At 34.5% G+C, this 22,422-nt stretch overlaps 1 protein-coding gene across 4 annotated transcripts in view; it reads left to right on the top strand.

Annotated features, from left to right (window-relative positions):
* Morc4 (MORC family CW-type zinc finger 4) overlaps positions 1-22,422 on the top strand; it is a 60,096-nt gene that overhangs the window by 5,508 nt on the left and 32,166 nt on the right. For 3 of the 4 annotated variants that reach the window (XM_047536737.1, XM_047536736.1, XM_047536735.1), the window contains 7 exons: positions 1,940-2,072; positions 6,919-7,136; positions 7,870-8,017; positions 9,502-9,628; positions 9,943-10,071; positions 13,047-13,166; positions 14,511-14,611. In XM_047536737.1, the coding sequence (XP_047392693.1) occupies positions 2,041-2,072; positions 6,919-7,136; positions 7,870-8,017; positions 9,502-9,628; positions 9,943-10,071; positions 13,047-13,166; positions 14,511-14,611 (875 nt within the window). In that variant the 5' untranslated portion in view covers positions 1,940-2,040. Of the gene's footprint in view, positions 1-1,939; positions 2,073-6,918; positions 7,138-7,869; positions 8,018-9,501; positions 9,629-9,942; positions 10,072-13,046; positions 13,167-14,510; positions 14,612-22,422 lie in introns of those variants that run through there. The other variant, XM_047536738.1, reaches the window with a different exon arrangement.

Raw genomic sequence — 22,422 nt, 5'->3', positions numbered from 1 at the left:
TGACTCTTTAGTCCATCCATGTATTATCAATAAAGCAATATAGGATGACAGGGCAAAGGAAGTGGTTTGAATGGAAGGTCTTTTGCTTAAAGAAGTGCTAGTAGAAGCTGGGTGTGGTGGTGCATGACTGTAATCCCAGTGGTTTGAGGTTGAGGCAGGAGGATCACTAATTCAAAGCCAGACTCAGCAAAAGCGAGGTGCTAAGAAACTCAGTGAGACCCTGTCTCTAAATAAATACAAAATAAAGGACTGGGTGTGCGGCTCTGTGGTCTAGTGCCCCTAAGTTCAATCCCCAGTACCAAAAAAAAAGGAACTAGTAGAGATAGGAATGATTAAGGACTTTATCTGTATTAGTCCATTTCATGTTGCTAGCACAAAATACTCAAGGCTGTGTGTTTATCAGTAAAGAGATTTATTTGATTCATGATTCCAGTGGCTAAAATGTTCAAATGGCATGTGCTGGCATCCTGGCAAGGGTCTGCAGGCTGCCTCACAACATGGTGGAGAAGCCAAAAGGGAACCAGCTATGCGCAGAAGAGGCCAGGCCTTTGAAGTGACCTCACTTTATAACAACTTGCACTAGTGGGAACTAATTCAGTCCTGTCAGACCTGACAGCATTAATCCTTTCCAAGGTAGCATCCCCAAAGACCTAATTACCTTGCACTAGGCCCTACCTCTAAAAGGTTCCACCACTTCAACACTACCACAATGGAGACCACGCTTCCAGTGCATGAACTTTTGGGGAACAAACTGTATCTAAACGATAGCACTGTCCAACACATTTTACAGACTGTCCTTTCACTGAAGTTAGTGAGCCCTAACTAAAATTTGAGCCATTTATGTCAGTGAGTGACAATAGTAAAAACTGGTACCTGTGACAAAAAGATGTGGCAACTTGACAGTAGCACCCACTGGAGTTGGGACATGGTGCATATTTTAGAATATTGCTAAATTTGATGTCTTTGGAGTCTTAAATAATTAACTCATTGTGAAGATGTAACTCAGGACAAATCAGGGAACTTTCTATGTTGTTTTTCCACTTTAATTCAGCACTCTCTCTTTCATTAGGGGATAGACAGCCTCACCTAGTTATAGAAAAAGGCAGCCAAATTGTTTCTCTCTCTAAGCATGCTTGCTACCATCACTGGGATTAAGGCAGGCAATTAATTATTTTGATTTTAACCTGTAATTCTTTTAGTGGTCCTTGCACTATAAACAGGGATGTTGATAATATCTATGTTCATTAACACAGGAGATGATATTTTAAAAAGTAGGAAATAAAATTATCACACGTAAACTAATATGTGTGATATGTATTTAGTATAACCAAAACTGTTGTTTCAACTTTTCTCTGTAGACAGCCTTTACTCAATGTGTTCATAAGCAGTAAAGTAGCTAAAAGACAGGCAATAATATGGCAAAATCAGAACAAAATTCTGTGTAAATTGGAGTAGTTAATTTTCCTTTAGATCCTGAAATTTAAAGGGAGAAAGGCAGATTATGGATCAATACTATGAAATCTAGATATCAGCTGGGCATAGTGATATATGCCTATAATCCTAGAAACTCAGGAGACTGATACAGAAGTATTAGAATTTCAAGACCAGCCTTAGCAATTTAGCAAGACTCTGTCTCAAAGTAAAAAAATAAAGAATGGCTGGGGATGTGGCTCAGTGGTTAAATACCCCTAGGTTAAGTCTCCAGTACAAAAAAAAAAAAAAAAAGCTAGAAATCAGCTTTATAACTCTGTCTGGCATCATATGTGTTTTTCTCTGTACCTCAGTAGGCATACTACATAAATATCCCCTGTTTACCTTCTTGTACATCCACATGAGGGTACTATAGGACAATTTTCCATGCATTGGATACACTAAACTAGAAATTTTGATAGAATATTGGAAAAGGGGATCTAAGATCACAGATTTCTACCTTTTGCAGATAATGCTGTAGATCCAGATGTATCCGCCAGGACGGTCTTTATAGATGTTGAGGAGGTCAAGAATAAATCTTGTTTGACCTTTACTGATGATGGATGTGGGATGACACCTCATAAACTCCACCGAATGCTCAGGTAAAAAATGTTTTCATTCTCCTCTTGAGTTTATGAACTCTATTTAAGGTTTTGTAATTTTCTTTATTATTTTACTTTTGCTTCATTCATTCAACAAATATTTATGAAGCATCTGTTAGTACCAGGGCACTGGTTATGAAATAGATACTATTCCTGCCCTCACAGAGCATACAGTCTAGCTGGCAACTCGGTTAAGTAAATAATCACAAGAAAATGCAATAAGTACCATGATAGGAAAACATAGGATTCCTGGACTGAGTCAACAGCATAACCCAGTCTGATCCCAGAGGTTAGGAAAAGCCTCCTAGATGAAATCATATTTAAGCCAAGATCTAAGTGTGAGTAGAATTTAACTAGGTGAAAAGGTACAGAAAACAAGGAATAGCAAGTTCAAGCAAAGACAACGGCAAGTATAAGGACCTGGAGGCTTTCCCTGATCTGAGACCTTCTCCAATTCCTAATTAACCTAAACTGACTTTTAAATCAGAAATATTAGAGTTGGAATGATTTGTGGATTAAAACCATGAAGGTGTCTGGACATAATCCAGCACATTAAAATAAATAGAAGACAACCACACATATAATCTTTGGAGATTTTGCATTAGATTTGCAAAGTTAAAAAATTCTCTTTTTTAAATATTAAAATTGGTGATGAATTTCTGTTGCAACTCTCAGTTTAATTAATTACATTAAAAGGTTGGTGGTTAAGAAAATGTTTGTTCTTCATTATCTTCACACATCACTTAGTTCAAGATGAGTGTTTCCTCAACTTCTTTCTTCTCTCTTAGCGAACAAGATTGATTATTCTCCCATGTGTCTTCCTGAACTAGAGTGTGTGAAGCATGAGTAACAACGGATGGGTGCTGAGGAAGAGGGAAAGGGCTCAGAACCCTAAAAATGAAAACAAGTTAATTTGGTTTCAGTTGTCTTTGAACATATTCTAAATCAATAACCTTGTTGGTAGGGAAATCCCTTTTATCCATTAAATAAACAGAAATGAAGTTTAGTCAAAGTAAATACAGGGTTATAATTTACTACGCAGTAGTCTATATACCTTGTGTATCAGACCCTCCTACACAGAAGAATATTTGAGGAAATCCTCTAGACATGAGACAAAAATATGACCAGTATATTGGTGAAATAGAGAGTTGGCTCCATCCTTTAATTTATACCACCAGTTTGATCTCCTAAACTTAATTTTAGACAGGATGGAACCAAAATATTTATATATTCAATTCTGTAAATATTAGTTTTCCCCCTAAAATCACTTATCTTCTTAAATTTATTTGTAGTTTTAGATGGAAAGAATGCCTTTGTTTTATTTGTTTTACTTTTATGTGATGCTAAGGATTGAACCCAATGACTCACATGTGCTAGGCAAGTGCTCTGCCATTGACCTATAGCTCCAGCCCTCTTATCTTCTTAATTACTCCTTCCTATCCCACTTTATGCAAGAGACATGGGTGTCAAACAGTAGGCCCAGCAGACCACCTTCCATTTGTCTATGGAACTACATGTGAAAGTTGGTATAGTTATAAGGTAGGAGGAAAGAAGAGGGTTATTTCAGAATAATTGTTGCAATTTTTGCTCCAGATTCATTCTTTTATTCATTCAACAAATTCTTACTGAGTACCTGTGCACAGGATATTGGAAATAAAGTGATGAACTAGACAGATATGATCCTTGCTCTCAAAGCATTGACAATTTAGTGAGAAAGTGACTATTAGTCAACTTTTGACTAAATAGGATGTTCTACCAGTGATAAGTTATATGAAAGAAGAGTATAATTTCTTTGAGATTATATAGCAGAGGGATCTAATCTAGCCTAGGTAATCAAAAAAGGGAACCCTGAAGAAATTATATTTGAAGCGAAATATGAAGGATCAGTATCATTCATTCAAAAATTTGTTCCCTTCCCAGGGAGCAAAGTAGGCAGACACTTTTTTAGCCATAACATTTCCCCTGTCATGCCAAATATACATCCCAATAGTTTGCCCTGGCAATTGTTCCACTTATTTAAAAATTAATTTTAGAGAACTATTTTAATGAATTCTCAATGTAGTATGTGTACTGGATTTTGCTGTTGTGTCTTAAAACAAACTTGAATCAGCCAGAAGATATCATTTATTTAAAAGAGATTATTTTTAGTTTGATCCTGAATTATAATCAAGGACTCCACTTGCCACAATTCCTTTTTAAATAGTAGAACTTTAGAGGTAATTTTTGTATTGGAAAAAATAATGAAAGTAATTTTGAAAAATTATTAAACCTACAGATTAACTTATAATATTGGTCATCCTGTTCATATTTTCCAGTTCTTTATGCTAACTATTCCTATTTTCAGGCAGATAAAATAGGTGGGTAACTGCAGCAGTGGTTTCTTCCATAAACACATAATCAATATGAATATAAAATTAAAAAGGAAAAGACTATCATTAAATTCCTTAAAGATTCATCCTTTCATCATTTATAGTACATATTATATCACCAGCATATCTAGAAAACAATAGTACCTGCCATTGTATGTCCATGGAATTTGTTAAGGCTTGTTTTGGTGTTCAGCATTCCTAATTTAAATTTATCTCTCTAGAGTATAGATTTTCAACATTTTAAGGTACTCAAGAGGAAGGTGCTGTATTCTTGAATTTCATTCAACAAACTGGTATCCAAGCCCCTTTGGTGTGTAAACAGGATTGTCTTTTACATGAGAGGGTAGAACAGGACTGACTTAGTGAAGAGAACCCACCTGCCTAGGCCAAGATAACTGTGGAAAATTATTGAGCTATACCAAACTATATAAAATTTACTTCTACAATATTATCATTATGTATGGTGAGGACTTTTATATCAGTTAGTATTTGATTAGTATCAGGCATTCATTTTGCAAATTTGCAGTTAAATAGAATACCCAACATGGAAAGCTAGATGGAATAATAAATAGCACATGGCAGGAGTTAAGTGAAGCATAACAACAGCACAAATAAAATCTAGAGCTTCCAGCTCCTCTCTTCTCACTTTATCCTTTTCCATTCTGGTTCTAGCCCTGCCATACTATTTATCTTCTCAAGCTTATATAATCATCTGGCCTCCCCAAAATAAGTAACATGAGGATTTTTACCTACAAAGGGAAAAAGAGGTTGCAGCTGGCAGAAGATACTAGGAAATTAATATAGTAATATAGTCTCCCTATTTTTATCCCTTTCTTTGACCACCTAATTTAAACTTTGTTATATTAAAGTAATTTTAAATCCAAATAACCATAAAAATTCATGATAGATAAGATTTTAATTTATGAAGAGTCTGAGCTTTAGATGTGACATTAGACCTGAAGTAGGGGTACAGAATAGCACATAATTCTCAGAATGACTTCTACAGTTGGCTTAAAATTTTAAAAAATTGAAGTTTTAGTACTACTTTATAATTAATCTATTGTGCATACAGTATATAATTCAATCCTTATAATGACCCCATCTTTCCTAACTAATATTTCCATAAGGGAATAAGAATGTCTGAATTTTACCAAGTTATATATCTATTTCCTGGAATACTAAGGCCCACAGACAGCACTAATTTAGTGCTTTCTTGTTGTTTTTCAAAGGACTAGTTCCCTGGAAATTTCATTTCTATGTCACTAGATTTATTCGTAGAATTCACAGGCTTTAAAAAGTGTCTATTCTAAAAGGACATATGGTACTTTAGCATAACATTTTGAAATAGAAAATTGAAATGTAGTCCCCTTTCTTGGGGAATAAACACAAAACCACAACCTTCAGAAAATGGAAAATAGGCACCTCAACCCTCCATCCTTAAAGGAATAAAACAAAACTGTTTAGTTGCTAATGAGCAACTGTAATATATGAAATCCTTCCTTAGACTACAAGCCATGAGAGCAAGAATCATATCTCTTTTATTAACAACTGTGTCTCCAGTGCTTAGCACAATGCACACAGCACATGGTAGCTGCTCCATTAATATGTGTTGAATGAATGCTAGTGTACAACACTGTAAAATTAGTCAATCTGGAGAGATACAATCCTTAAAATTAGTTTTATTTGTAGTGAAGGAAGATAAGAAGATGGTCATCATTTTCTAGAATTCATATCATTTTGGTTTATATCTGGATTAGAGAATACAAGGAAGGGAAAGGTTTTGGTTCCCAGATCAAGCTGATCACAAAAGACTACAGAGTTTGCTGAGGTAACTAAGTAAAAGAGGCCCTTAATAGAACAAGAGAGACTTTATACTGCAGCTGTTTACAGATATTCAGAAGCAGAACTACCTATTTTTATCTCTTGGTCATATTCCAGTGGACTGTCCAAGCAGATGGAGCAGAGGGTAAGAATTGGAAGGGTCATTCTTTGGGTGGAGAGTTGAAATTGTCTAGATATTTGATCTAACATTAGGAGATGCCTAGTCTAGTACCTTTGATCAGTGCCACTACTTGGAACTTTTTGTTACCGTTTTTAGGCAACTACCTTTTGCACATTACCCTAACTTCTAGCAATCGGGCTGTTTCGTCTAGATAAAGAAAGGCAGCGGTGCAAGGCCTTCTCCAGATCTCACTGTCAGCCAGTGAAAAAGGGCCTTCTTTGCATTTACAAAGTGTGACTCTTACACAGTAGTACTATTTAAGTACACACCATCACACAAAAATATCAGTGCCATCACACCATAGTAATGTCCTATATTTTTAACTTAATAGCTTTGCCTGGAAATACCAAAAGGAGGGACTTTTTACATATGTTATTTTTGTGTCAGTCAGAATTCTGCCTCTTGCCTAATCAGGATGCTTTTTACCTTTATGATTTCATTTTTTCTGATTTATTTTTTTCTTGTGTAATTACAGTTTCGGCTTTACAGATAAAGTAATAAAGAAGAGCCAATGTCCCATCGGGGTCTTTGGTAATGGTTTCAAGTCAGGCTCCATGCGGCTAGGAAAGGATGCTCTTGTCTTCACCAAGAATGGGGGTACTCTTACTGTTGGACTCCTATCACAGACCTATCTGGAATGTGTCCAGGCCCAGGCGGTTATTGTACCAATTGTTCCATTCAGCCAGCAAAACAATATCCTTTCTGGAAATGGAGAATGTTGGTTAAATGTTAGTTCAATCTATTTTAACAGGAACTTTTTTCTTCAGGTCAAATCCATCTATTTTTGATATTTCATATTTCCAAAAAGTGTTCATATTTTTTAAAATATCGAAATGTCTTAAATATACTGACATTTCTATTAAACATTTTTAAAATGAATGAACCATTAGCAGATGCTTAGAGATATTTTTGCTATATTGAAATTTTTATATTGTTCAGTTTGATTTGTATAGAATATCCTTTCCCAACTACCACCCCATGGTATAGTTCCCAGGGCTTTTTTTGTCCTGTAAAACTAGCTATATTTGTGTTTCTTGGAAACATACTGTTTTCCTGATTATCTGATAACATTTCCCAAAACTTGGACAAGCTATTATTTCTGATAGATACCAGGTTGTCTTGATGGGAACAATATAACAGTAAGATTTGAACTTATTGCTTCCAAATAGTTTAAAAATGTAGCCTTTGATCATCTTCATAAATATAGTACTGTCTTTGTTTACACTGCATCTTTGAAGCTGTATCCTACAGATGAAGTTGATTTTGATGTTTATTTCTACCTTTCCTCTTTCCTTCCTTCTGTAGCAGTAATGCCCATGATTTATGTCTTTATTTTTTGTCTAAACATGCAACCTAAAAGGTGCTCTTCCTTCTTGATAGCATATTCTTAAGGTATTAGTTTTTCTTTGACTATATTTGGTTTTACAAAAAATGATTATTACTGAGGATTCCTTGCCCAGCCTGGAAGCCATCTTGAACTATTCAATTTTCAACAGTGAAAATGACCTGCTGTCCCAGTTTGATGCCATCCCAGGCAAAAAAGGCACTCGTGTTCTCATTTGGAACATCCGCAGGTATAGTATCTCAAAGATGGCACATTCTGATGAGCAAAGGTAGTATGATGAAGCACATTTTAATAAGTCTTTCTAGAGAAGCAAATTAGATAAATTTATATATTTTTATATATATGTGTGTGTATATATATATGTGTGTGTGTGTATGTGTATATATATGATATGTATATCATTACATACACAAGTTAAAAGTCCACCTCAGCAACTTAGCAAGACCCTGTCTCAAAATAAAACATAAAAATCGCTGGGGATGTGGCTCAGTGGTTGAATGCCCCTGGGTTCAATCCCTGGTACAAAAAAAATGGAAAAAAGAACAGAAAAGAAAATACTTGAGAGAGCAATATAATATGTTGCTTGGTTTTTAAAAATGCTTCTCCAAACCTCTTCCTTGGATAGGGTGGATAGAGGCAGAAAGGACAGGGAATTCTCAGAGTATATTTGCTAGAGTTGGGTAGAATAGTGAGAATCAAGATTATCCTGGAAAATTCAGAATTATACTATTACAGTGGCATGGACTTTATAAAGGTGGCATGCCACAGTGGCCCTGATTCAGTTCTGAGAATAGGGATAAATTTTCAATACAGTAGCTCTGAGCTTGTAGAGCCTGAAGTATGAAGCAAGTATCACTAGAGCTTGATTTGAATCTGAAGGCTAAGAATTGTTTCTCAATTTTACTTTTATTTATTAATTCTTATTTAATAATATCTCCAGGGATGGTTGTTCCACAGAACAAATTTTGGGAATGATCATTCTGATATATTCATTTTTCATATAGGCCATCATTTGTTTTCAGTTTTTTTTCTGGGGACAAAATGGTTCTTAACTTTTTTCCCTGGCAGTGGTTAATGATGTAACCCAGGGTCTTGGAATGGAGCAAAACTAAGTAACCCAAAAACATGGGGATAAGAAAGGTCCTTATGAAAAGAGTATCAGTATTATTATATTTAAGTGATAATTCCATAAATAATATTCTAGAGGACTAGCAAATATATGTTTTTTCTATAGTAATCTTTTTCTCCTTTTAAGAAATAGAATTGGATCTGGGGGAAATCTTGGTATGTCATTAATGCTTATATGATTGCAGAAGTTATTAGAAATAGATTTTGATTCATCTATTCTTTCAGTTGGATAAAGTGGTATTGCATGACTTATCCAGCAACACCCAGAAAGGTGGGATCTATTTTAGGATTCTGCTTTGAGGATAGCTGATACCCATTTGATTTATCGTATCACAGATATTTGACATCCCTTTCCTTTCCTTCTGAACTTGTCACCACCAGTGTGAAACAGATTTCTTTAGACTACAAAAACCCTTAAATATTGTGTGATTTCAAATTAGTTTGTAGTGCCTTTGCACCGGTGGTCAGGGAAAGAACCAGGTATCTGAGTATTGTTCATATTGTTTCTTTTCTCTTGGGTTCCTAGTGCAATTTTATCCTTTGGAGCCAGTTTTTGTTAGATTGGTACTTGTCTCTTTTACCCAGAAACAAAGATGGAAAGTCTGAGTTGGACTTTGATACAGATCAATATGATATCCTGGTATCTGACTTTGATGCAGAAGAAAAAGAGATTAGTGGTTCTGAGCTGCCAGAAACAGAGTATTCTTTACGGGTGAGTAAGAATGGTTTTCTTCAACAGTAAGAGGTAAGATTTCCTAGAAAATGAAAATATTGTTGAAAAAGACCAAAGTTTACTTACACAAGAATGACAACCTTTTAGCTTTGTACTAGTATTCTTTTCACCATCTCCACTGAAAAAATTTAGCTAAAATAGCAGCATTTTAGTGTGGTGGTTGACATAATACAAGGTATAGAAAGTAAGGAAGATCTTTGCCAAGAATAAACTCACTTGGCTAGCAGTGTTTAATGGGGATGTCAGTAGAATTGTCAGTGTTGCATAATAACTTTACCTTTACTGTTCCATAGGCATATTGTAGTATTCTATATATGAAGCCAAGGATGAAAATTTTTCTACGTCAAAAGAAGGTGACCACCCAGATGATTGCCAAAAGTCTGGCCAATGTAGGATATGATATATATAAACCTACCTTCACAGTATCCTTTCAGCTATATGTAGTTAACCTCTGCATTTTGGGATTAAATTTCTAGACTAGCACAGAAAGACAAAAACTTGACTTTCACAGATCAAAATTGTATCATATATCACAAATCCTGTTACACTGTACTCTAAGGAAGTATTTCTTAAATGTCAGACTATGCACCAGTTTTATCAGAAATCATAGGGAAACTCTTAAATACTTTGAGATTTTAGAGATTCTAGTTCAGTAGAGTCTGAATTTTTTTATAAGAAATACTTGTCTATTTTAAGATACTCAGCTTTTAACAGAGAAGCAGTTACTCATTTTCACTTCTATACCCCATTGGATTAGATTTTAGATTCTAGAGAAAAATCTTAAACTATGGAAATGAGGTCAGTCTTCATTGATGGCTTTTTTAGCAAAGAAAGAAAAGTCTTTGAAAGACTGAGAACTCATAAGCACTATGAAAATCGATCTTTTAATTTATATTCTAGTAACCTAGCATAACTCTTGGTCCATATTTGCTTCATCAAAGACATCATCTTTCTCTGTCTTTCTTCAATGACCGAAAATTAGAAATTGTTTTCCTTTTTTATAAAAGGTCATGTAGTTTTTATTCATAAGTTCATTGATTTTCTCCTTTTTGGGAACACATACCTTCTCCACTAGGAAACTTTTCTTAAAGCCCTAAAGAAACTGAACAAAGCCAGAACTCTGAGCATATTAGTTATAATTGCACCTTATGTGAATGAGTATCTTAGGTTTAGTGCTGTAGGTTTAACAGAGCCAGTATAAAGAAATGCTTTCCAATTACTCTATTAGAATGTACCACATTTCTGTCTGCAGGTTCTTATCTTTCATGGGTTTCTGTAATCAGGCCAACTTCTATACATGCATTTTATATGTACCTAAACTCTTCTCACCCTCCCTTCCCATTAAACTATAATACCTTCTCATATTAGAATTTGGGTTTAATGGATCCACTACAGGCATCAGTAAAATGAAACTGCTAATAGAATTTCCCCAAGGTTACTAAGGAACAGGATCATTAATGCTGATTTATTTAGTTTCTCCTCAGTTTTCAAAGGCTTCTTTTCTGTGTTTTTTTGTTATACTAATTTGGGGAGCCTTCTACCACAGTGTAACCCCATTCCATAGTTTAGAATTTTAAAAATATTCAACAGAGTAGAGGAAGGGGATTAAGTGGGAGGGAGGGCATAGGGAAATACTAGGGAGCAAAATCTACTAAATCGTGCTATGTCCATGTACCAATATACTGCACAATGAATCCCATTACATATGTAATTATAATGCACTAATTAAGATAATAATAATAAAAGAGATCAGTAAAGTAGAACAAGCAGATCAGCATATTGGGGAAGGCAGGAAAGGAGGGAAAAAGAAGGTACTGAGGAAGGAGATCGTTCAAAGTGTATTATATACATGTACAAAATATGTCATAACGAGCCCCACTATTATGTATAATCAAAATACACTAATAAAAATTTTAAGAAGTGTACAGCAGAAATAAAATATTTGACAATCTTTAATGTGTTCGTTTTATACTGTGGGGTTTTTGGTTTGTTTGGGGGAGTTTTATCTTGTTTCATTTTTGCGTCGTAATAAGGTCTCACTTGAGGTTCCGTTTGAGCTCAGAAAATTGTGTTCTGAGCTAAATATTACTGTTGAGCATCCACTTGTATTGTGTTTGTATCATACCTGACAATGACATTTTATATGATTTTGATGTATGTAGTTTGTCATTTAGAGGGGGCAAGAGAGATCATTTTAAAAAACAACAAAATAAATTCTCATTCAATCCATTTGAATATGAAGAATTCTCAATATTTGTTTTAATGAAAATATCAGTTTCTCTATCTCCCCTTTATCCCATTCTCTTACATTCGACTTTTATTTATTTTATTTTATGTATGAATGTATGTATGTATATATGTATGTATGTATTTATTTGTGGTCCTGGGGATTGAACCCAGAAGTACTTTATTACTAAGCTACACCAACATTTTTTATTTTTTGAGACAGAGTCTTGCTAAGTTATTGAGATTAGCCTCAGTCTTCCCCACTCAGTCTCCAGAGTAGTTGTGATTACAGGCATATACCACTACTATTAGCTTAACTTGGTTTCAAATCAAGGAGAATTTGTTAAAAATTCATTGTTACTTATGTTTTATGTATAATATTTCTCCTAACTTGATCTATCCAAACTTGCTCTTCCTATGAAATATTACTATGGGACTATTCATTGTCTTTTACCTTTCAAAGTGATTTTGTTCTCATTGCTTTTGCTTCCATTGTATTTTATATGTTTAACAGGACTTACCAATATTGTCTATAATTGAATGGATTTGTATTGTACCATTTACAACTCTTATCCGAACCTGTGAAACCTAGCAGCAAATTGAGCAACTAGAAAGGGTTAAGAATTTTTTCATTACTTTTGAATTGTTTAGTCACTGATGGAATTTTGGTATTTTTCTTAGTCTTTTCTGTGCATGTATACATATTATATTTTGTATAATGTATTATACATTTTATATAATGTATTATAATACCACCTATTACTATTATACATATATGCATTATATAACAATGCTTGTTATTATTCTGAGTATTTCCTAATATTCCAAAAATATTATTCAAGGACACAGTTTTAAGAGCTGCATATAGACCATGTTTATCTACTATTACTTTATTTTTGAATATTTAAATTATCTGTTTTTCTAATGTGACTAATTGAAAAAAATCTCTAACTTATCAACCTCTGTGGGCTTCCTTAACTATTTCTGTTGCATAAACTCCTAAGAAAGAATTCCTTGGTCAGAGATTAAAAATACTCTTAAATTATTGCTACAGATGTTTGAGTGCCCTCTAGAAAGGTATCAGTTTACATCCAATGGTGTAATCTCTAATATGATGCAAAATTTTGTTTGCTAAAGCCCCTGGTGTTTGTATCCTTAATCATTTTCTCAGAATAAGCAGGTGAGAATCACTTTTGGATTCTCTTGCCAGAAAGCTAACCAGTTTGGAGTAATGATGTATCATAACAACCGGCTCATAAAGTTCTTTGAGAAGGCAGGAGGCCAGGTAAAGGTGAGTAGTTGATGTTTCTTTGGCATAGAAGACTAAAGAGTAGGGAGATAATTTAAAATTTGTAAAGGGCATAGATTGATCAATGATTTTATTCCCATACTGGAATTCTGTGTTACCAGTGAGCATTCTTATGTTGAAAAACTCTTGCTACTTCTCATTCTTTTCAGATGTTATCCCAGGATCTTTAATGAATATATTTTCCAGGTAGCTGTTAATAAGAGGTAGACTTAGAACATCAGCAACTTCACTAAGTGTATCAGCTTATTAGTGTGTAAAGTAGCTCTTCCTGGTATCTTAGGAATACTATAAGGCATAATGAAAGGTGCATAAAATTTGGTGTTTAAAAATCAAGATTTGGGTCCTAGATTTTATATTTGTAAGCTATGGCCTTATAATTTCTCTGAGTCTCAATTTTCCTACCTGTAAAATGGAAAGGACAATAATAATCTTACCTTCTGTGCTTAACTTACAGCTTATAGGTTTGAGAGATTTAAATGGAATATATTATGTGAAAATATTTTATAAACCAAACTATATAAAGGTTGCCATATGTTTTAAGGATAATTTAAAGTGGTAATTCCCATGAGTATCCCCTTCATTTCCTAATTTACAAATTAGATTGTTAAAGCACAATGAATGATAGGCTGCTTTATATTATGCAGTACACAGTTACATAGGGCCCAGGATAGCTAATTTTCAGCCTATTGTGTTTGTTTTTATTATATCACTTTTTGACAATTCATGTTTATATGCCAGTCTAATTATACTTTGACTTAGTTCCTTCCACTAAAAATAACAAAGAAATTTTTAAAATCATAAAACATTTTACATCAACTTATAATTAATAAACACTGCCAATCTGACTTTCTTTGGTAGTTATTTGGTACAGAAAATACATATTTTAATATATAGGGTGTAATTATCACATAACATCCCTAAAATTTGGGGATGGTGATGAAGTTGCCTTTTAGGTCTCTCAAAGAGTAGTATATAATCTTACTTTTTTAGCAGTGTACTTTTTTATTCAAATTAAATATTATGGCAATCTTGGAATGTGAAACTGATAAAAGTGGAGGTTTTGAAATGAAGTAGACATAATAATTATTCTATGAAGAATCCTAGGAATCTATGAATCATTGAAAATCTCTGTTCTAGAATTTGTCAGTTTTCAGTTCCATATATATTGCAATGTTCCAATATACTTGCAGTGTACCAAAGTATATTCTAAGTGTTTCTCTACATGTTAATGGTCTTCCCTTGCCCATGAACATTATGTAATCAATATGAAATGCCTCAGGCAGTCAACAGTAACATAAGTGTTGAAATTAATATTTTTCTTTTAAGCCAACTCATGGAGAAGGCGTAGGAGTGATTGGAGTCATTGAGTGCAATTTCCTAAAACCTGCCTATAACAAACAAGACTTTGAGTACACCAAGGAGTACAGGTGAGTCATCCCCAACCAGAGGTGCTTCTGATAATTTGTTCAGATACAATTCTATTCTCTGCAGTCTGTAAAAACCAGCCAGATGAGTTAACTTACATTGATTTCAAATCTGTTTTCTATGGTTAAAGATAAAATGATTTTATTTTAAAACAAAGCCTGCTGATATACTTGGTATATGGAGTTCAGGTGAGATATTCTTAACCTTTAAAATATTTTTAAAACATAGGTGTTATTTGGTAAAATATTTCTGTGAAATGAAAAGCCTTGTTATTGATCTTAGTTTGAAAAGATGAGTGCATATGAAGTTGTTGAGTACTTTGAGGGGGCTGGAATTCAAAGTTTGTTCCAAAATATTTTCTTGAAGCCAGTGAATAGTCTTAGAAGAAAATGTTGAATGTCAAGAAAGACATGTGATTTCATGGAAGCATCTAGATTTACTAGGAAAGTCAAACATGTAAGAAGCAGAAAGGAACTTGACACTGAGGCTGAAGTAGTAGGTATATTTTTAGGAGATGAAGAAGGTTGGTAAAACCAGATGAGAAGTTTTTAATTTTTAAGAGAGAAGTGTTCTATTTCTTCTTTCATCAAGTATGAGATGACTTCTATGTGTCATGTACAAGGGACATAAGAATGAAAACTTAGAGTCCTTGATGCCTATGAACAATTGTGATAAGATATATGCAAATAAGAAACTTAAATACATATAAAATAATTGTTTTAATGGGGAAATATACAAAAAATGGGAAGAACCTTTAAATATGCCAAAAGGAATCAAGGAAGGCTTTATAAAGCAGATTGTATTTTAACTTGAACTGGAAGGAAAAGTTGAAGTTTTCTAGGTAGATAATAGATAGACATTTTAAGCAGAGGGAAGTATATGTAAGGGCACAGAAAGGCAAGGAGTGTTCTGAAAGTATGAAGAAAGACAAGACAGGACGACATTTGGTATCATTTCTCCTAAAGTTCTTGTAGCAATTTTTCTTAGAATGACAGAAAAATAATTCTCTATATTTCTTTTTTTTGTGCACAAAAGCATTAAAGATAATTAAATATTGTACCTCAATTTACCCAGAACCATAAGAACTTCAGGTTTAGTGTTTCACAAAGAGACAGCTGTTTGAATGGCAATCCCAAGTTAATTTCAGCATAGTTGGGTTTGGGTCACTCAGGCTACTCAGTGATTATGGCAACTTTGTTCCCTCAGTCAAAATAAATTGGTTATTTAAATATGATTCTGATCCATAATGGAGTTCTTTGACCAGCACTTGACTCTTAAGAGTGAAAATCTAGAAATGGTGTTGGTTTAACAGAAATCTTAGAGCCAAGTCATTCTGGTTCTCTTGGGCCAAAGGAGTAGTGGACTTCCAATGATTATCTAAATAATTAAAATATGTGAAATGCAAATGTTACATATTAAAAATTACTTAATACCTTTCTATATCATCTTTGTCACCTTCCTGCCAAAACCTACATTTTAAACTTTGGATGCATTAGACCCTTCATTTTTTCTTTCTGTTTTTTTTCTACTTGGAGGGGAGTACTTGGGATTGAACTCGGGGGTGCATGACCACTGAACCACATCCCCGGCCCTATTTTTTTAAATATTATTTAGTTGTAGATGGACCTTTATTTTACTTAGTTATTTTACATGTGGTGCTGAGGATCAAACCCAGTGCCTCACACGTGCTAGGCAAGTGCTCTACCACTGAGCCACATCCTCAGCCCTATTTTGTGTTTTATTTAGAGAGCGGGTCTCACTGGGTTGCTTAGGGCCTTGCTTTTGTGAGGCTGGCTTTGAACTCTTGATCCTCCTCCCTCAACCTCCCAAGCCACTGGGATTACAGGTGTGCACCACCACACCCAGCTAAACCATTCATTTTTTTATAATTTATTTATTTTGATTCATTGTAAACAAATTGGGTATAACTTGTTTCTCTGGTTAGACCCTTCATTTTTGGTGTCTAGTTTTGGTATGATGAGTTTGAGGGGATTGTAAGAGGATCCAAATAGAGATATTCTATAAGGAGTAGATTAATTTCATTAAACATATAGGATATTAAAAACAGGGAACTAGTACACTATTCTCATACAGGCTTTTGAGGATAGTAAATTTTCATAATTTTGTCAAATTGTGGCATTATTGCCCCTACCCTTTTTGAGTCTGGGAGTTGAACCCATGGTGTTGCACAGGGCTGAGCATTCACTCTAGAGTCACTGAGTTATCCCTAACCCTGTTTCCCTTTTGCACAATTTATTTTGTTTAAAATGAAAAGGTATTTAGGTAAAAATAGAGGAATTTGAGTAAGTGATTAAAGAAGGTTGTATGCTAGCACAAACTTGTCCTATGAATATAAGGGATATCAAAACTATAAATGATAAAAGAGATACCAGCAATCGTACTGCTGGAATGTCTACAAATAAACCGTCTGTAATATCACTTAACAGTTGTGGATATCATATTTCAGCTACAACTATCAGGGATCAAACTTAAAACATTTCTAGAGTGAACTTCACCTTGAAAAATGCAGTTAATGCACTGAGCACTCTACTGGTCCATAACAGAGAGGTTAGGCTTTGTGGAATTTTCCAGAGAAATTCAAGACATAGTTGCTTTCTTTAAGAACCTTACAATCTATTTGTAATAATAGATTGTCACATATATGAAATAAATTTGACAGCAATAAAATGACTATTCGATTAATCAAAACCTAGCTGGTATAGTATAGGAAAAATGCCTGATAGAATAAATAGGGAAAATTTTAGGTAAAGAGTATGACTTAACCAGCACCACAAAAAAAAATAAATAAAAATAAGAGTATGACTTAAGGTGTGCCTTAAAGGATACAAAATTTGGGGACGGAAAGGAATAAAATTCCAAGATGAAGTTGTATTATGAGCTAAGGTATTGACAGGAACAAAGAATAGTAACTGTAGGGAGTGGGGATATGAGGATTAAGTGTGATGAAGGGAAATCAAGTTAGATGGATAGAGTAGAGCCAGATCCTACACAGGGATTCGCAAACATGTTCTTAGACGATCCAGAAAGTAATTATTTTGAGCTTTCTGGGCCATATTGTCTTCTTTTACAACTACTTAATTCTACTATACTATGAAATCATATATAGACAGTAAGCAAAGAAGCAAGCATGGCTGAGTTCAATACAATTTTGTGCACAAAAACAGGCAATGGGTGGGGTTTGCCTCCTGGGCTGCAGTTTGCTGACACCTCTACTAGAACCACCATTCCTGAACTATGAACCAAATTACACATAATGAACTCATAGAGGAGCCATGAAATATTTTAAATTTTAAGGGAAATAGCAGTACTTGACTTCTGTCTATAAACAATAGAAAGTATCTTTTATTGTTGTAATAAACTATCAGAAACTTAGTGACTTAAAACAATACTAATTTAAATATCTTAGAATTCTATAGGTTAGAAATTTGACCAAGATCTCATTAGATTAAAATCAAGGAGTTGGCAGGCTGCATTCCTTTCTTGAGGCTCTAAAGGAGAATCCATTTCCTTGCCTTTTCCAATATAGAAGTTGCCACTGCCAGCATTCCTTGGCCTAAGGCCTTCCTCCAACTTCAGAGTCAGCAATGATGGGTTGAGTCCTCCTCACATTGCATCATTTCAGTGACCTTGTTTCTGTCATTCTATATGCTTCTCTAATTCTGACTCTTCTCCCTTATTCTTTAATTTTTTAAAGATTAATAATCCTGTCTTAAGGTCAGTTGATGAGTGACCTTAATTACATCTGCAATCTTAATTTGCCCCTTTCTCTGTAACCTAATGTGTTCATTGATTTCAGGGATTAGGACAGAGGCATCATTGGAGAACCTTTATTCTATTTACAACAGTCTGTCCCCTGATCTCCTAAGGGTCAGTTATTTCTCACATGCAAAATGTCTTCATCCCAACACATTTCACTCGTGCTATAACTCCATCCTGGAATTTCCAAAAGTAAAATCTGAGTTAAATATCCTGTAATCCCAGAAGCTTAGAAGGATGAGGCAGGAGGATCACATGTTCAAAGCCAGCCTCAACAACTTTGCAAGGATCAAACAACTTAGTGAGACCCTGTCTCAAAATAAAAAATAGAAAGGGCTGGGATGTGACTCAGTTGTTAAGCACCCCTGAGTTCAAGTACCAATACCCAAAAAAAAGGAAAGAAAGAAAGAAAGAAAGAAAATCAGCTCAAGAGTCTCAGATCTCATTGTTTAAATCACATATGTATGATAACTCTGAGTATGATGTATCTTGGGGCAAAATTCCTCTCCATCAGTGCATGTCTTCCTCCCTTCCTCCCTTCTTCCTTTCTTCTCTTCTCTCCTCTCCTTTTTTCTTCCCTTCCCCTTCCTCTCCCCTCCCCTTCCCTACCTTTCTCTTCCCTTGCATTTTACACCTAAAATACAATAGGGGGGCAGGCACGGGACACCAGTTTTTAAATAATCTGGACCATGTGGGAGAGAAAATGGAAAGGAAAAAAATGAATCACAAATACCAGGTAATATCAGAAATCCAGCTAAACAAATTTTACTAAATTTAGAAGACTGGGAATGATTTTCTAGGACTTGCAACTCCGCGCTCTAGTCTTGAGTTTTTGGTCTCCGGATTTATGGTTTCACCCTCAAAATCATCTTTCCTTATTCATGAGGGGTGGCATGTGTTTGCAGCTGAGTAGTTTCATCAGCTAGTTTCCTGATTGTAGCAGTTTGAAGTTTGAAGGTACAATAGGCTTCTATCATTTTCTACTTTCTCTATCCCTTGCAGTCCAACCTAGAAATTTTTGTGCTTGTGACATTCTCAAGAACCTTGTGAATCTCCCATGAATGTCATGGATAGTCACTCTATTCAATAAGAGGCTCTTGACAGGTCTTTCCTAGATAATCCTCGTTCTTTTCTTGGATTCAACTGAGATTGCTAGGGAGAACTGAGTCATGTGCCTAATCGTTTTAAAGAGCCTTTTGTGTGACTGAAGACTGTGATCTTTTGATCTTATTGCAATATTACTGAAAGGTTATCCAACCATACCTTCAGAGTGTTTTTTTCTCTAGAGCACACTTTTCTGGTGGGGAATCTCTAAATTTCAGTGTCTTCTGCAATTTGGATAGACTGAGAATTTTTCAAATCATGAAATTATGGTTCCTTTTTACTTAACAGTTATTCCCTCAATTTTTCTCTTTGCCCTTGCATTTGACATGAGCAGCCAGAGGACACAGGCTCTACTTTAGCACTCTTCATGGAGATCTCATCTCAGCTAAATGTCCAATTCCATCATTTACAAGTTGTGCTTTCCACATAACTAGGGGACACAGTTCAGCTAAGTTTTCTACCATTATGTAACAAGCATCACTCTCGAAGTTTTCCAGTAACACGTTCCTCATTCTTTCTGAGCATTCTTTAGCAATACCTTTAACATCCACATGTCTATTAACAGTCTGTTTAAAATGATTTAAGTATTCCCTAAGGTACTTTATGTTTTTTCTACCATGCTTCTCCACTTCCTCAGAGCCCTCACCAGTGATGTGTTTAAAATCTATATTTCTATTAACAGTCTGTTCAGAGAAATTTGACTTTTTCTGTCATGCTCCTCAAAATTCTCTAGCTTCTGCCAATTTTCAATTCCAGAACTACTCCCACATTTTTAGGTATTTGTTACAGTATTACCCCATTTCTAGGTGCTAAAATCTGCTGTATTATTTTTTTCTATCATATCATTATGAATCTGAATTTAATCTATTTACTTTTAAGTAATCACTGGTAAGAAGAGTCTTACTTCTTTTATTTTTCTATTTATTTTCTATATGTTTTATATGCTTTTGTCCCTCATTTTCTCTATTACTGTCTTCTTTTTTGTTTAGCTGATAGTTTTCTGTATGCTCCATAACTGTTTACTTTGTGGTTTTCATGGGGGTTACATTTAACATCCTTAAGCTTTGACACTAATTTGAATTTATACCAGTTTAACTTCAATTACATACAAAAGTTCTGCTCCTTTAATAGCTCTGTTACTACCCCTTTCAGTTATTGATCTCACTAAATTACATCTTTGTTCATTGTGTGTCCAAAACCATAAGCAAATAGATTTAATGCATTAGTTTCTTAAATTACATAATGCAATTTAATTACAAAATGTGGGCTTATAAACCAGAGTTACAATAGTACTTGCGTTTAGACTCAATTTTTCTTACAAATGTATTCTTTTAAATCATGTAGAAAACAAAATATAGAGTTACAATTTCCAAGGATCCTTTGAATATGACAAGTTACTACTCTCTTGCTGCTTTCAAGATTCTCTTTGTTTTTGTCTTTCAATGGCTTGATTATAATTGTGCCTTAGTGTGAGCCTTTCCAAGTTCATTCTACTTTGAGTTTGTTGAGTTTCTTAGATGTTTATAGTCATGTCTTTCATTAAATTTGGTTTCAGTCATTATTTCTTCAGATGTTCTCCATCCCTTTCTCTCTTCTCCTTCTTGAACTTCACAAGGTGTATATTAAACTACAAATGGTGTTCCACGTGTCCCTTAAGCTGTGTTCGCTTTTCTTAACTTTTTATTCCTTCCAATCCTCAAGCTTAGTAATTTCTTGTTCTGTCTGCTCAGATCTGCCTTTGAATCTCTCTAGTAAATTATTGATTTCAATTTCTGTACTTTTGAGTGTCAGACTTTTCTTTTAGGTTTCTTTTTAGGTTTTCTGTCTCTTTATTGCAATTTCCATTTTGTTCATGAATTTCTTCTCATCTTCATTTGGTTCTTTGGACATCTTTAAGAGAGTTGTTTTAAAGTCTTTGGTAAATTCATCATCATGTCTTTTTTTATGGATGGTTTCTGTTGGTTTTCTTTTTCCTTTGAATGGGTCATACTTTCCTATTTTTTGTATGCCTTGTGATTTTTGTTTTTGTTGTTGTTATTGAAAACTGGACATTTGAATCTAATTACCTGGTAACTCTGGAAATCAGATTCTCCGCTTTCCCAGAATTGGCTGTATTTTTCGTTGTTGGATTGTTATTTTAATATGTTGTCTCTCTGCTAAGGATCAACCTGAAGTATAAATGTAAGGTCTTCTTACTTCTTATCTAACCCTGTATCTTTTCCTGGGGCATTCACAGCAACTTTCTTATTTCCCTCATATATGTGATTGCTTTTGAATATCTTAGTTTTTAATGTCTGGCTCCCAAAACAGAAAAAGAGAAAAACGAAGGGAAGAAAACAGTGCTAGACCTTTGAGTCCCTTCTTTAGCTAGAGGAAAGGCTCATACTAATGGAAGGTACAACAGAAATGGCCACCTGTTTTTGTCTGTACTGTGTTAAGAAAGAGCTATCAGGGATGGAAGTAGAGATCCCCAATATTTGGAGGACATCATCCTTTTTGCCTATGTTGGGTTCTACAAATTGCTCTTGGAATACTTACAGGATTGCCAACCAAGGAACTGGGGGTAGGGGATGTGTAGCTGCTACTATCCTAAGAAATAAAATTAACTGGGTTGGGGTTGTGGCTAGGTGATAGAGCACTCGCCTAGCCACATGTGTGGCACTGGGTTCAATTCTCAGTACCACATAAAATAAAATAAAGGTATTGTGTTTATCTACAACTAAAAAATAAATAAAAGAAATAAAATTAACCAAAATTAGCTACAATTTATCATCCAAGCCTTCCTCTAGAGGTTACAAGCCTTCAACAGATTCCTGAGTTCCAAAATACTTACATCAGACAAATTCTGCTAATGCAGTTTTTGTCTAGGTGAGACAGATTCCATGCATCCTACTCTTCCATTTTCCCAGAAGTCCATCTGGTGTACTTCTTT

Source organism: Sciurus carolinensis, chromosome X, assembly GCF_902686445.1.
Source record: "Sciurus carolinensis chromosome X, mSciCar1.2, whole genome shotgun sequence".
NCBI classification, from domain to species: Eukaryota; Metazoa; Chordata; class Mammalia; order Rodentia; family Sciuridae; genus Sciurus; species Sciurus carolinensis.
Note: the sequence above shows the minus strand (reverse complement) of the source record. Positions and strands in the feature narration are given on the sequence as shown.